General features: G+C 44.9%; 1 protein-coding gene across 1 annotated transcript in view; it reads right to left on the minus strand.

Annotated features, from left to right (window-relative positions):
* Positions 1–253: 253 nt before the first annotated feature.
* Nim1k (NIM1 serine/threonine protein kinase) overlaps positions 254–13690 on the minus strand; it is a 46072-nt gene continuing 32635 nt past the window's right edge. Inside the window, exons 3-4 of the mRNA XM_021208680.1 lie at positions 2456–2724; positions 254–1124 (exon numbers count right to left, since the gene is read on the minus strand). Of these exons, the coding sequence (XP_021064339.1) occupies positions 375–1124; positions 2456–2724 (1019 nt within the window). The 3' untranslated portion in view covers positions 254–374. The remainder of the gene's footprint in view (positions 1125–2455; positions 2725–13690) is intronic.

A 13690-nucleotide genomic window follows, 5' to 3' on the forward strand; every position in this document is an offset into this window, starting at 1 on the left:
ATCCCCCACTATTTGATATCTCCTTTTAAAAACAAAAATAGTTGCTAGCAAGGGTCCATGATGTTTATTAGAATATTCTACACTCCAGGGAAGGGGACTCAGCTGTCTCCTCAGCACTTAAACAGTGCCTGGCACACGGCCCTGATTCCTTATGTTTCTCCATTAAAATAAATGAAGGCTTAAATATGACAAGAAGACAAAAACCCGGCAAGACCCACCATGCCAGCTTCTAGGCTAAGAGACTTTGTAGGGAGGGCGGTATGCATATCTCAATTTTATTTAAAAATTACAAAAAAAGTTCCCATTCAAATTGTGTACGAGAAAAGTTAAAAGCAGAAACTGCCCATGACTAGCTCCCAGCTGCCTGGTATAATTTATAAAATCGAACAAAATTTAGATGTGTGTCTTATGCCTCTATAGACACGGGACCCTTTCTTTAGGTCCCTTTCTTTAGGTTCTGGTAGTATCATTATCGGCACACTTTCCAATGCTTTTCTTCTTTGCACTCGATGTAAAATGATTCTATAGACCCCCGTGATAGAGCTCCGAGCATCTCTCCCTTGGTTATTCCGGATATGTTCGTCTGTAATCCCCAAGTGTTCTAAAGTGCTCTTCACCTCGTTTTCTTCGTCTTTGAGGGTGCTGGTTTCCGACAAATGTTTGGGGTCCAGTTGGAACGGTTCCAAAGGGGTGGGGTATGGCACCCCTCGCATCCATTCGTTGCTCATGATGTAGTTGATCCCATACCTCTCTGTGGGCGTGGGCTGAAGGACTCCGCGGATGAGCCGGTGGCAAGGCTCGGACACATGCTGGGGTATGGTGTAGGTACCCTCAAGGATGCTCTTCTTTAGTTTGGCCACGGTTTCCGCCCGAAATGGCATCGTGCCAGTCACCATGAAGTACAAAAGGACACCCAAGGCCCAGATATCCACATAAACACCAATGTAGTGTTCGTCTCGGAAGAGTTCCGGGGCTGCGTAGGGCGGAGACCCGCAGAAAGTGTTCAACATTTCGCCTTTCTTACTTACGGTGCTGAATCCAAAATCTCCCACCTTCACACAAGTCCTACTGGTATAAAAGACGTTTTCTGCTTTCAGATCTCTGTGAATAATTTGGTTTTCATGCTGTGAAGAAACACGAGAGGACAATCACTTTTAAGGTAAATGACCAAGTAGAAAATATATTTCTCTACAAACAGAGTCGAGTGATGATGGGTAACCTCAGGAATTCAATAGAAAACAACCTAAATCGTATTAGCAAACTCTGCCCTGACCTTTAACCCAGTGAGATGCTTGCATCCCCACAGACGGAAGGTTTGGGTCTTCTGTGAGGTTGAAGATTGAAATTTGTGCCACACAGACTCTCGATTTCGTGCCAGAAAAAAAAAAAAAAAAGACCCAGATCTTATGCAACTGCACAATTTTGAAACGCAATCAAATATTAAGCCTTGCCTTTTGAGGTCTTCCCTGATTTTTCTGTGTGTTCCCTTGACTGAGACCAAGAGCAGGAAGTCTTGGGGCCTGTTCCCATCACCTGGCTATACTCCTTTGGGTGGGCTCACATCATTTAGCAAAAAAGGAAGAGGTTAGATTTGGAAGGTTTCCTGCGACAGAGTCTGCAATATGTTTCGAGTACATGTCCCTTCCTGCCCTTACACTCTAAATTCAGGCAATAGTCTGGGGAACTTTGGCCGATTTAGTTTTAAAGGCTTGGGTAAAGGTTTAATGCCATTTGTCCTAATGAACCCTTGGGGTTCAAAACACGGGCATCGTAAGCTCGCGCTGGTCAAATCTACGTTCAGTTCTATGAGGTTTAATGCGAATGAGACGTCTGCATTAAGTGAGATGCTGACATTTTGCTTCCTAAGGCTGCTGTGGGGACTAACTGTATAAGCCACTGTGTGGGCAGCTGCTCAGCGTGGTCCTGAGCACAGGCCTGCAACTCAGCCTTTCGCTCTTCAGAGACCAGCGTGAAGGGAGAAGTGGTAGGCCACGGGGCTTCTAGGGACCCACAGCTGTGTTCCCTGCTGGAGACTCTGGGCTTCTTTTCCTTGACATCTGGCAGTTAGACTCACAAGTCAAGTTCCTTCCGTGCGCCCAGCAGTATGGCTGGCCCTAGCGAGCACACAAGAAGAACGGACCTTGGAGCAATAACAAGCCATCTAAGAGGTACAAAATGAGTCTGGAGAGGTGAATGTGGCCAATAAAAGAAGGATGCTCATCTGACTTCTTTGAGTGGCTTCCCCCCCCCCCCCCCGACTTCTGGAGAAGCCGCAGGCCTGCTGTGTGCCAAGGTCCTGGATGCTGCTTTGGAGGATCATGGTCCCAGCCAGTCTGGCGCTCACAGCAGGGGCTGTCATTTCAGAGTCAACTCTCTCTGGGATGATGATGTGAAAGTGAACCAAGGCCCCAGGTTCCCAGTTCCGGCAGCAGGCAGAGTGGGAGCCCCTGCTTACCATGTGCTTCACGGCAGACACGATCTGGGAGAAGATGAGCTTGCTCTCCGGTTCAGAAAGCTTCCCCTCGGTGCTAATTTTCCCAAAGAGCTCCCCACCTCCTGCATACTCCATCACTAGGTGGAGCTTGGACAGGGTCTCCACGACTTCGTAAAGGCGGACGATGTTGGGATGGTGCAACTTTTCCATGCTGGAAATCTCTCTGGATAACAGCCTTTGGGTTTTCTGGTCTAACTTGGTCTTGTCCAGAATCTTAATGGCCACCTTTTCTGGAAAGAAAAAAAGGGAGATAAAGGGGTGGTGTTGTTGATGATGAGGATTTGTTTTGTTATAATGGGAAAGAAGGTATAAAGCTGTAGTCTCCTTTATTCTATTAGACATAGAGGTTCAGTGGTTCCCAAATCAATGGAAATTAAAAACTAATCCTCAAGTCCATATCAATATCTACATACAGGCCTAGATTTCAACTCCTACCTTGCAAAGGGGTTTTCACTTGGAATCTTTACCGGGTTCTTGAGACAACAAATATCTTAGGTGGGGGCATTCATCCATTGTTGTTCAGCTCATTCCGTGTCTCCAATATTTACTCAGTTCAACCCGCATGGTCCTGCAAGGCTAGCCCTATAGTTAGCCTATCCCAGGAGGTCTCCAATGGCACCCACGTGAGACCAGCATGACACCCAGGCAGGCACTGGGTGTTTAGAGCACACAATCTCAGCTCACTAGCTTATACACACTGCCTTCCCTATCCTTGTCACCCTCCCTGTAGGGACTGTGTTTTATTTTACTTTATCTATATGCCTGACATATAAAGTCCAGGACACAGGCACACACTGTCTATGTTGTGTTGTTGGTGAAGCCTTAAAGAAATAGGCCTGTAGGCCGGGCACTTGGGAGGCAGAGGCAGGCAGATTTCTGAGTAGGAGGCCAGCCTGGTCTACAGAGTGAGTTCCAGGACAGCCAGGGCTACACAGAGAAACCCTGTCTCAAAAAAACCCAAAACAAACAAAACAAAACAAAACAAAAAGAAAGAAAGAAAAAAAGAAAAGAAAAAAAAGTAAGAAAAAAGAAAAAGGCCCATCACTGTTCAACTGAAGGAAGGACTGCCTGGTGCAATAGTTCTGGACAGGAATTTAGGATAATGTGTTGAAATCATAATGATGATTACATTCTTTAATCCAGCCATTTCACTTTTTGCAATTAATCCTAAAGGAACAACTTGATATGTGTACAAGGGTGCATGTGTTATGGAGAACAGCAAGTAGCCAGCAAGAGACAGTTAAAGTGTGGTTCATCTTGGTTTATAATGATAGGCCCCCAAATGATGTCAATCTGCGCTTGTGTGCACTTAACGTTAAATATATAAGACATAAGAAAAATACTAGTATTCACTGGTATAGAAAAATATAGTGAGACATTTCATTAAAATGTTTAGAAGAATTCTCTACTTTTTTTTTTTTTTTTTTTTTTACTAAAGGGTCTCTTGCATTCCAGGATGGCCTCGAACTCACTACACAGTCAAAGATAACTTTGAATTTCTTATCCTCTTGCCTTCATCTCCCAAGTGCTAAAATTATAGGTGTATGCTCCTAATGCCTAATTTTTGCAGGACTGTGATTGAAGGTGGATTTGTATGCTGTCTGGGCACTCTGCCTACTGACCTACCCTCCGAACCCCAGAAGATTTATCTTCTAATTGGGGGATCACAGATAGTTTACCTAAACATTTTGTATTGATTGCTGGTACTTGTAACCTTTTTTTACAAAATAGACCATAGGATGAAAATGGTTATCGTTAAAAATAAATGAATCTTGAACTCATAATAAAACATCATTTTGCTATTGTTCAAATATGACCAGACTATCCAGAAAGAGGTTGGCAGACAAGTTAGAAGTGACTGTGACAGACTGACTGACTGTTTGACCTACTTGCAACATCTCTGCTTCGAAGAACTTTGGCCCAGTGTTATTGGCATGAAATAGATACTACTTACTCAAAGCACGGGTGTTATTAGTGTGTCAAAGGTCAATTCAGCTTTCTGAAATGGATAGGGGTAATAATGGTGTTTAATGTGTGGGGTGGGTGCTTTTTCTGTTGGAAGCAATATTAAGCAGCAAAGAGGCAAACCATAAATAATTAAGTCCCAGTTTGGCTATCTCTATAGGCTGTCAGTCCAGCTAATGGGCTTCCTCGCCCATCTTCTGAGCATGCTTCTTCCTTAGTCACAGCTTTTCCGCCGTTCAGTGTCCAGTGCCTCATGCTGTTTTCCTGAACCAACATTTTGTACTGTCTATTGGATGAGCTGCTAATGCAAGAGCTAAAATCCCACCTTTTAGGTTCACAGTCTCTGCAGGAGACTTTCCCTCTGTGTCCTTCCCTCCGTGTTTCGGTACCGATCTCTGCGGGCCCTTTACCTCCGAATACTCGGGGTGTCCACAATGCGTGGTAGTGGGGACCTCAGTCTCCCTTTCATAGACGCCCCCTGTGCCCTCCAGGCAAAGCCCAGATCCCATGTGATTTAACATGAGATGGCACAGGACTAATGAAGGGCAGGACAAGCGCTGTGGGGGGTGAGTGTCTCTTTAGACACTGCTTCAGGGATGCCTTAACTGTGCCATCTCATGTTAAAGCACATGGGAATCTGTGCTCGGATTCACAACACAAATGGAAAATGAAATAAATCATTGTTGAAGCCAGGTGTGGTGGTACACACCTTTAATCCCAGCACTTGGAAGGCTGAGCCAGGCAGACTTTTGTGAGTTCAAGGCTAGCCTGATCTACATAGAGAGTTCCAGGATGGACAGAACCACATAAAGGGATCCTGTCTAAATAAATAAATAAATAAATAAATAAATAAAATAAATAAATAAAATTAAAGCTCTGTTATTCTAAATTGTTGCTCACTGGTAGAAACGTCTGTCCCTCTAAGGAACTCAGACTTCATATGTACATGTATATGCACAGATGGTGCCTGTCTAGGTCACAGGACAACTTTGGATATCATTTTTTTAGGCTCCTTTTACCTTCTCTCACTGTCTTGTACCTTTGCCATGTAGGCGAGGCTAAGCTGAATCTTCCTTTCGGGATCTAAATCTCTGCCTTTCACCTCCCCACCCCCCACTCCTGGTATTTACAAAAGATGGCTGGTGTTTTATGTGGGTTCTGGGAATCCAAACTCAGGTGCTCACTTGGAAGAGGCAAATGCTCTACCAGCTGAGCCAGCTCCCCATCCCCCAGCTCCTCCTTAAACACTTATTCAGGGAGTGCATACTATGCATTAAGCATGGAGAAGACAAGAACTGTTCTTACAACCCAGTGAGAGAGAAGGACTTGGCGAAGAGCCCCATAGGATATTTATGGTTAACATTAGGAGGGGTTCAGAATAAAAAAATGGCATGGCCCCTCTGAGGGAGAGACTAGGAGGTGAGGGAGAAGCCCAGGGGATGGCACATGTGTTGGCCTACAGGAGCTGCATGCAACATCTGTACTAGAGAGGTTGAGGGGACTCCTCTATGATAGAGATGGAGAGGGATGATAGTGATCTCAAAATGATCCAGGAAGACCAGGAGGGCGAGGTAACCCACACAGTCTTGGAGCCTGTGTTTAGGGAAGACAGCCTTGGGAAAGCCAGGACTTTATACAGTGTGACATCATGACCTTGACTCCAGTTGTAGAAAAGAATGGTCTGACTTCAGTGTGGGCAGAGGAGTAGCTGGCTCCTCTTGGAGCTGCTGGGAGGTTTGAGAGGACAAACTGTTCTTTCTCCATGTCTGATACAAACTCTGATGCGGACTGGGAGGTGGCGTCACCTGCTTTTAGTTCCAGCCCTCGGGCGGGGAGCAGGTGGGCAGATTGCTGTAGATTCAAGGCCAACCTGGGCTACAGGCCAAGCTCCAGGACAGCCAGGGCTACACAGAGAAAGCTTGACTTCAAAAGCCAAACCAAACTAAACCAACAAAGAAAAACCTCGGACGTGGGTCCCTCCTAGTGGGGAACACATTCTTTCAACTCAGATTTACAAGTTGGTTTGCCTCTAGATGTCTCTAGACAGGTAGTGGTAAGGAGAAGGGGTGGGCTGTTGAGGCAGTGGGGCTGCAGAAACAGGAGGATTGCCACTGCTACTCAACTCCAAATGGCCATTGCTATTTTCACCACAGATTGGATGCTGTTGGATTTTACTGTTTTTTTTTTTTTTTTAAGAGAAGCTAGAAATCTGCACATTTATGCGAAGGCTTCAAATTATTAAGTACCCATAACTAATTCCTCTAAACTTTCTTCCTTCTACATCATCTCTTCCCCCTTTACAGGAGGTATTACTATTCTCTTAAAAGCCAATGAGCTTTCTTTACACAGGCTTACTGTGAGTTAGTCCCTAGCTCCACCCTCCTGGGGGTGACAGCATCGAGCACCTTTCATCTGCTAGCTCTTCTCCGCCATTGCTATGATGCCATGAGAAATTAGTATACTGAGTCGACTCACTAAATATTTGTCTAATGTTTAATATTCATAATAAAGGTGTGAGTGGGGGAACTAAAAGTTATAGCATGATACAGTATCTGATGCCAAGGAGCTCTGAACTAAAACCCAGGGAAGGTTTGAATGAAAATGGCTCCCATAGGCTCATTATATGAATGCTTGGTCTCTAGTAGGCACAACCATTTGGGAAAGACAAGGAGGTGTGTCTTTGCTGGAGGAGGTGTGTCACTGGAAGGTGAGCTATAAGATTTCAAAAGCCCAGGCCATCCCTAGTTAGCTCTCCCTTGCGTCATGTTTATGGATAAGGATGTAAAAACTCTTACCCGATGCTCTAGCACCGTGCCTGCCTGCCTGCTTGCAGCCGTGCTCCCAGACATGATGGTCACGGACTCATACCCTGACACTGTAAACCCCAATAAACTCTTTTATAAGTCACTTTAGTCATAGAGTGGTGTCGTAGCAATCAAAAAGTGACTAAGGCAAAACCTGAGGGTTTCTCCTGAGTCTTTGATTTTTTTTTTTTTTTTTTTTTTTTTTTTTTTTTTTTTGCTAAGCCTCAAATCTTTCCTTCTCATCCATCACCCCCATGAATCTTCACGGCAGTATTGCAAATCTTTACTAGCAGATCTGTTCCTTCTCATGCAAGGTACTATTTTCTGTTCAGTCATTACTTCTGAAAACATAGTCAACGCTATGTAACCCTCTTCCTTTCCTTATCTGGTCTTGCCCATCCAAAGGCCCAGAGATTTTAAATATTCTTGTTTGAACTTCCACTTCAAAAGTTTATGTATGTATGTTATTTTATATGTATGTATGTATGTATGTATGTATGTATGTATGTTCACTCTCATGCATGGACATGGATGCCATGTGTGTGTATGTGGGGGAAGGGTAGGGGGCTGGAGGTCAGATTGGGTTGAGTCAAGTGTCTTCCTCAATCTGTCTCTATTTTGTTGAGGGAGGGTCTCTAGCTAGACCAAGCCCACAAATTCAGAATTAGCCACCTTGCTCTGTGGATTCCTGCAGACATTGCAGGTTGAGCCACCTGGCTTGTATGTGAGTCCTGAATATCTGATCTGGTCCTCACACTCGCAATGTAAGCACTTTATCCACTGAACCACCACACCCCCACACCCGCCTGGTTTTGAAGATTTTAAACCATTTTTTTAACCGCACCCTTCCTCTCCATCCTCCTTGACACTCCCTTAGTCTCAGGGGGCATCATTGCTCATTCATCTGGACCATTCCGATGGCTTGAGTTCACCCTGCTCACTGGAAGTCACATCACATCAATTACTCCTTCACAGTCTTCAGTGGTTATCTGAATCCTAAATGACAAAACTCAGTCCAGCAAGAGTCTTCGTGGGCAGGCCAATGTTTACATTATCATCACTGCCCATGTTCTTCCCTGCCACTCTGCAGGTGCCTCTGCCCAGCTCTGTTGAACCACCTCTACACTGCCCTCAAGGTTTCTCACCTGCAGGTACTTTACAGGTCTTTCTTCCTGGAGTTTTTCCCATTGTGTCCTGTGAAACAAATCTCAGGACCCACTGCAGGGCTTTCTAGATTCTACCCAGGGCCCAGTGATCCCACTCTTATAGCCTGCCTGGGGGACAACATGGACTAACTGTTTTTAGTCAGTCTCCTCTAAACATGGGTATGGTATGTTAGTACCCATAAGACAAGAGATGCACCATTTCTGTAGACTTCAGAACAAAGCGTGTACTCAGGAAACATTTAGTATACGTTGTTTGTTTTTAATGGTAACTGGGGAGATGGGTCAGTGGCTTAAGCACTTGCTGTGGACACACGAAGACCTGAGTTTGTATCCCCAGCACCCAATGAAAGCTATAACCCTCCTGCTACAGGGAGGGAAGACAGGTGGGTCCTCCTGGGCCTGCTGGGAAGCCAATCTCATTAAAACAGTGAGCTCTACGTCTCAATGACAGAGTGAACAATGTAAACAAAATTAACATGGGCACTTATGGCCAGCAATAATTGGATTCATGATTTGTAAAAGAAAGAGGAGGAGATGAAGTTAGAAAAGGGGTGGGGGCTGAGAGGGAAGGGAGAGGGAATCAGTGTGTATTTATGGATACAATCAATACATTGTATCCATGTATGAAATTACCAAAGAATACATTTTTAAATGTTCTTAAAGGTGGAGAGAAAGGAAGAGATGCCAATGTCAACATCCAGCCCCAGCATAAAAGTACAGGTGAGCACACAGGCACACACACGCACACGCACACACACACGTGCACTTACATACATGACACACACAAATAAACGATCACGAGAATAAATAAAGGAAGATAAATAAGTAGACCAATCAGTGAACACACTGCAGGAGAAAAGGCAAAGCTGAGAGAAAGAGGAAGGAGTGGGGGTCATGAAGGGCCACGGCCAAGAAAGGCTCAGGCACCTTCGGTTTCTTTAATCTTTGTTGCCAACAACAGATGGGACATAAAACCTTCAGGAGCTCGGGGCATCATTGATTCTGAGAAACTTCTAATCAGACTAAAAGGGGGTGGTCATGGTGGCTCTCGGCCTACCTTATTCCCTCCAGATCCCAAGAGAAGCTGCACCGTCCGCTATGAAAATAACCTTCCAGAAGAGAGGTCATCTTCTTTCTGGAGACCCAGAGCCGCTGGTGTCCTTGTTGTTATTTTATCCTTAGCCACTGACCTGGGAACTTCCAGGGCATCAAAATGCTGTTTCCTAGAAAACCTCATGACAATTCTGGCGAAGCTGGCCGTGACCAGGGGCCACATCTTTGCAAACAGCTATTCATTTCCCTGGCCTCTTTTGCATATGCCATAACCAGAGGTGACACTGTACCTTTGATAACAGGGTTAGGCTATGGGGATTGGGCACAAGGAGGGCATGGAAGCCTTACAGAACACCACCTACACAGCATGGATTTGTTCTCTGAAGCCCAGGCAGATGGGCATGAAGTTAACTTTATATCAGGCAGGAAGCCGCACAATTCATATAAACATCGATCATTTTTTTCCTCAGCTAACAGCCCATCTACCAAATGTTTACACCATTGCCTTATGCCTGCCTCGTGGGTTTCTCATAGCTTAGTGGGTTATTCTATACATAGTAGGTACACTTACCAGCATAGTACCTTCTTTGTTCCCCTTAGAGATGCTACGATCTTTAAATCTGCTGAGAGAGGAGTGGGCATGTGGTCCTAAGGACATACCAAGGTAGCCATCACAGCTGGCCAGTGATCAAACATATTTTCTTTTCAGAATTGGAACTGAGATTGATTGGGACTAGTGGAGTGGTGATGGGCAAATAGGGAAGACTATAAAACCTGAGCTAGGGCTGGAGAGATGGCTCAGTGGTTAAGAGCACTGACTGCTCTTCCAAAGGTCCTGAGTTCAAATCCCAGCAACCACATGGTGGCTCACAACCATCTGTAATGGGATCTGATGCCCTCTTCTGGTGTGTCTGGAAACAGCTACAGTGTACTTACATATAATAAATAAATAAATCTTAAAAAAAAAAAAAAAAAAGAAAACCAGACTAACTCCCAAGTCCATGTACCCCTCAGGACTGCCCTGCCTTTTCCCGTGTGAGTCATGATACCTCTTTTCTCCTGGACATTGTTTGAAGGGAGAAGGACAGAGAGGAAGTCAGCTGTAAGAAGACTCCATGCTGCTGGTCCATGATGCTTCTGGGAGGTAGCAGAAGCTTAAGAGGTGGGGCTTCCTGGGATGATGTTAGGCATTCAGTGTGACCCCTGCAAGGGGACAGTGGAACCCTGGTCTCTCTGCATGTCTCCCCCTCTTGCTTCTAGGTTGCATGCGATGAGAAGCTTCATCCATTATACTTCCTATAATGAGCTGTATTACCTCACCACAGAACCAAAGGCGACTGGATCAACTCAGCATGGACTGAAACGTCTTAAAGTATAAATGAAATAAACCTTTTCCCCAGGGGGCTGGTGAGATGGCTCAGTGGGTAAGAGCACCCAACTGCTCTTCTGAAGGTCTGGAGTTCAAATCCCAGCAACCACATGGTGGCTCATAACCATCCGTAACAAGATCTGANGCCCTCTTCTGGAGTGTCTGAAGACAGCTACAGTGTACTTACATATAATAAATAAATAAAATCTTTAAAAAAAAAAAAAGAATCATGGTCTGTAATTTATTAACAATACAACCGAAAACAAAGTAGTTTGCGTGAAGTCAGATGCCTGCTTAAGTTGCTGAGACAAGTCTTCCTGATTCTCAAGTCAAAACTCAGCCTACAGCGAGTACTGCGAGTACTGCGTACTGAGTACTGAGTCCTCGTTCCCATCCCCCACATCCTCTGCCGAGTTCTACACTTGAGCTACACTCACCTGCGACCACACAGAGCCTGCCACATCAAGGAACTTTTTCAGCCTTCTGCAGTCTGCAGGCCTCTGTAGCATGGGTGTAGCCTTTTCTCTCTGGGTGTGGCTTTATCCAAGGTCTCCTCTACTCTCCCTAACCATAATGTCTGTCTCAACTTCTGGCCCTCACCTCCTTTGCTTTTATTCTGCTCTAGACGACTGACAAGTCACAGTCCTCCGGGTTAGATCTGCATTACTAGTCTAGATGTAGTCTGATGCTGGGTAGTGGCTCACACCTTTAATCCCAGCCAGCGCCTTGGAGGCAGAGGCAAGTGGACCTCTGAGTTGCACTAAAAAGCACCAAAACCAAGTCTAGGTATAGTTTTATGAATAAAGCTTTAAAATCTGCCCCTGAAGTTTGACACTGTGTATTGAAACTTTCCATTGTGTGTCTTCTGAATAACAGAACCGACGCCTAGGAATACATGTAGAGGCAGTGTTGAATATTGATAACTCCAAAAATGGCAAGCACCTGAGGTGATAAATGTCCCCGTACGATCATTACATAATGTGTGTGTGTGTGTGTGTGTGTGTGTGTGTGTTATTCTGTATCCCAAAAATATGTAGACTTATTTCATAACTAAGTTAAAATTTATTTTTAAAGGAAAAGAAAAGGGCCAGAGAGCTGGCTCGGGTTACTGGCTGCTCTTCCAGAGGTCCCAGGTTTGTTTCTAGCACCCATGTGGCAGCTATTAACCATCTGTAACTTCAGTTCCAAGGGATCCAATCCCCCTTTCTGGCCTCTGTAAAGATCAGGCACACATGCGGTACACTGACAAACATGTAAGTAAATAAAATAAAAATAAATAATTTTTTTTTTCAAGACAGGGTTTCTTTGTGTTGTGTGTGCTCAGTGGTGGAGTGTTCAGTTACAATGTACTTGGCCCTGGGTTTGGTTCTCAGCACCACAGGTACACATACAAACCACTGTACATGAGTTTATATACGTGAAATGCTATTAGATCCTGTGGCACAGACCTGTAATTCCAGCTACTTAGAAGGCCTGGGTCCAGAGAACAAAGAGTTCATGGTATGTTTGAGCTACAGAATGAGTTCAATCCTGGCCTTGGCAACTTAAGGAAAGAAACCCTGACTCAAAAGAAGAAAATGATGAAATTGGCATCCCAACAAGTCTGGGGCTGAGAAGTCTCTGGAGCATCACCCGTAACAGCAGAGTTGGGGGGCTGGTGAGATGGCTCAGTAGGTAAGAGCACCCGACTGTTCTTCCGAAGGTCTGGAGTTCAAATCCCAGCCACCACATGGTGGCTCACAACCATCAGTAACAAGATCTGATGCCCTCTTCTGGAGTGTTCGAAGACAGCTACAGTGTACTTACATATAATAAATAAATAAATCTTAAAAAAACAAAACAACAACAACAAAAAACCCAGCAGAGTTGGAAGTCACGGTCCATAGGGAGTGCAGGTGAACTGGTCTTGGTTTATATGAGGAATGAAATTCTGTTGAAAAGGAGACTTTGATTTATCTTTGATTGCACAAAGGCAAGACAGATGTACCTGAAAAAAAAATCTCGTCAATAACTAGTATTGATTGATCATTTACTCACTCCTCCCGACATCCAGTGAGGATGCATCAGTTACTGGATGCATTTTGCCAATGCATACTGTGAAACCGGGAGAGGTATTTGAACTTACGGAGAAGACTAAGGCAGCTGAGACGCAGAAGTGTGAACCCAGATGACCAGGAGGCTTCTGAGTGGGGCGGAAGATTTGATGCTCCAGTGACCTCTGAGTGTATGTACCAATGTACCTGTGTGTTAGGGGTGATGCTTTTTAATTTGGCTGTGCTCGGGATTGAACTCAGGACCTTGCATATGCTGGGCAAGTCCCATACCACTGTGCTATTAGGTCTGTTACTTTTTCTTCAGGGATAAAACAGATCAAAAAGTCATGGGACTAAACAGAAAGCAAAAATTATTTCTGATAGAAGAAAGGATCTTGGGGCGTGGTAACAGGGTAGGTCAAGGAGACATCAGGAAGGATCTCTCTGGAGAGGGACCCTGAGCTTCAGATGGTGGTTTCAGAATGCTGACTGGCCAGTGTTTTTGTCCCGTATGCCAATTCCTAGCTTTAACTAAGCTGGGCTAACTCTGGGAAAGGGTCCAATTAGGGTAGGCTAGCAAAAGCACCCTGTGCTCTTCTGTACTGGCTAGTTTTGTGTCAACTTGACACAGCTGGAGTTATCCCAGAGAAAGGAGGAGCTTCAGTTGGGGAAATGCCTTCATGAGATCCAGCTGTAAGGCATTTTCTCAATTAGTGATCAAGTGGGGAGGGCCCCTTGTGGGTGGTACCATCTCTGGGCTGGTCGTCTTGGGTTCTATAAGAGAGCAGGCTGAGCAAGCCAGGGGA

This window comes from Mus pahari, chromosome 11 (assembly GCF_900095145.1).
Source record: "Mus pahari chromosome 11, PAHARI_EIJ_v1.1, whole genome shotgun sequence".
NCBI classification, from domain to species: Eukaryota; Metazoa; Chordata; class Mammalia; order Rodentia; family Muridae; genus Mus; species Mus pahari.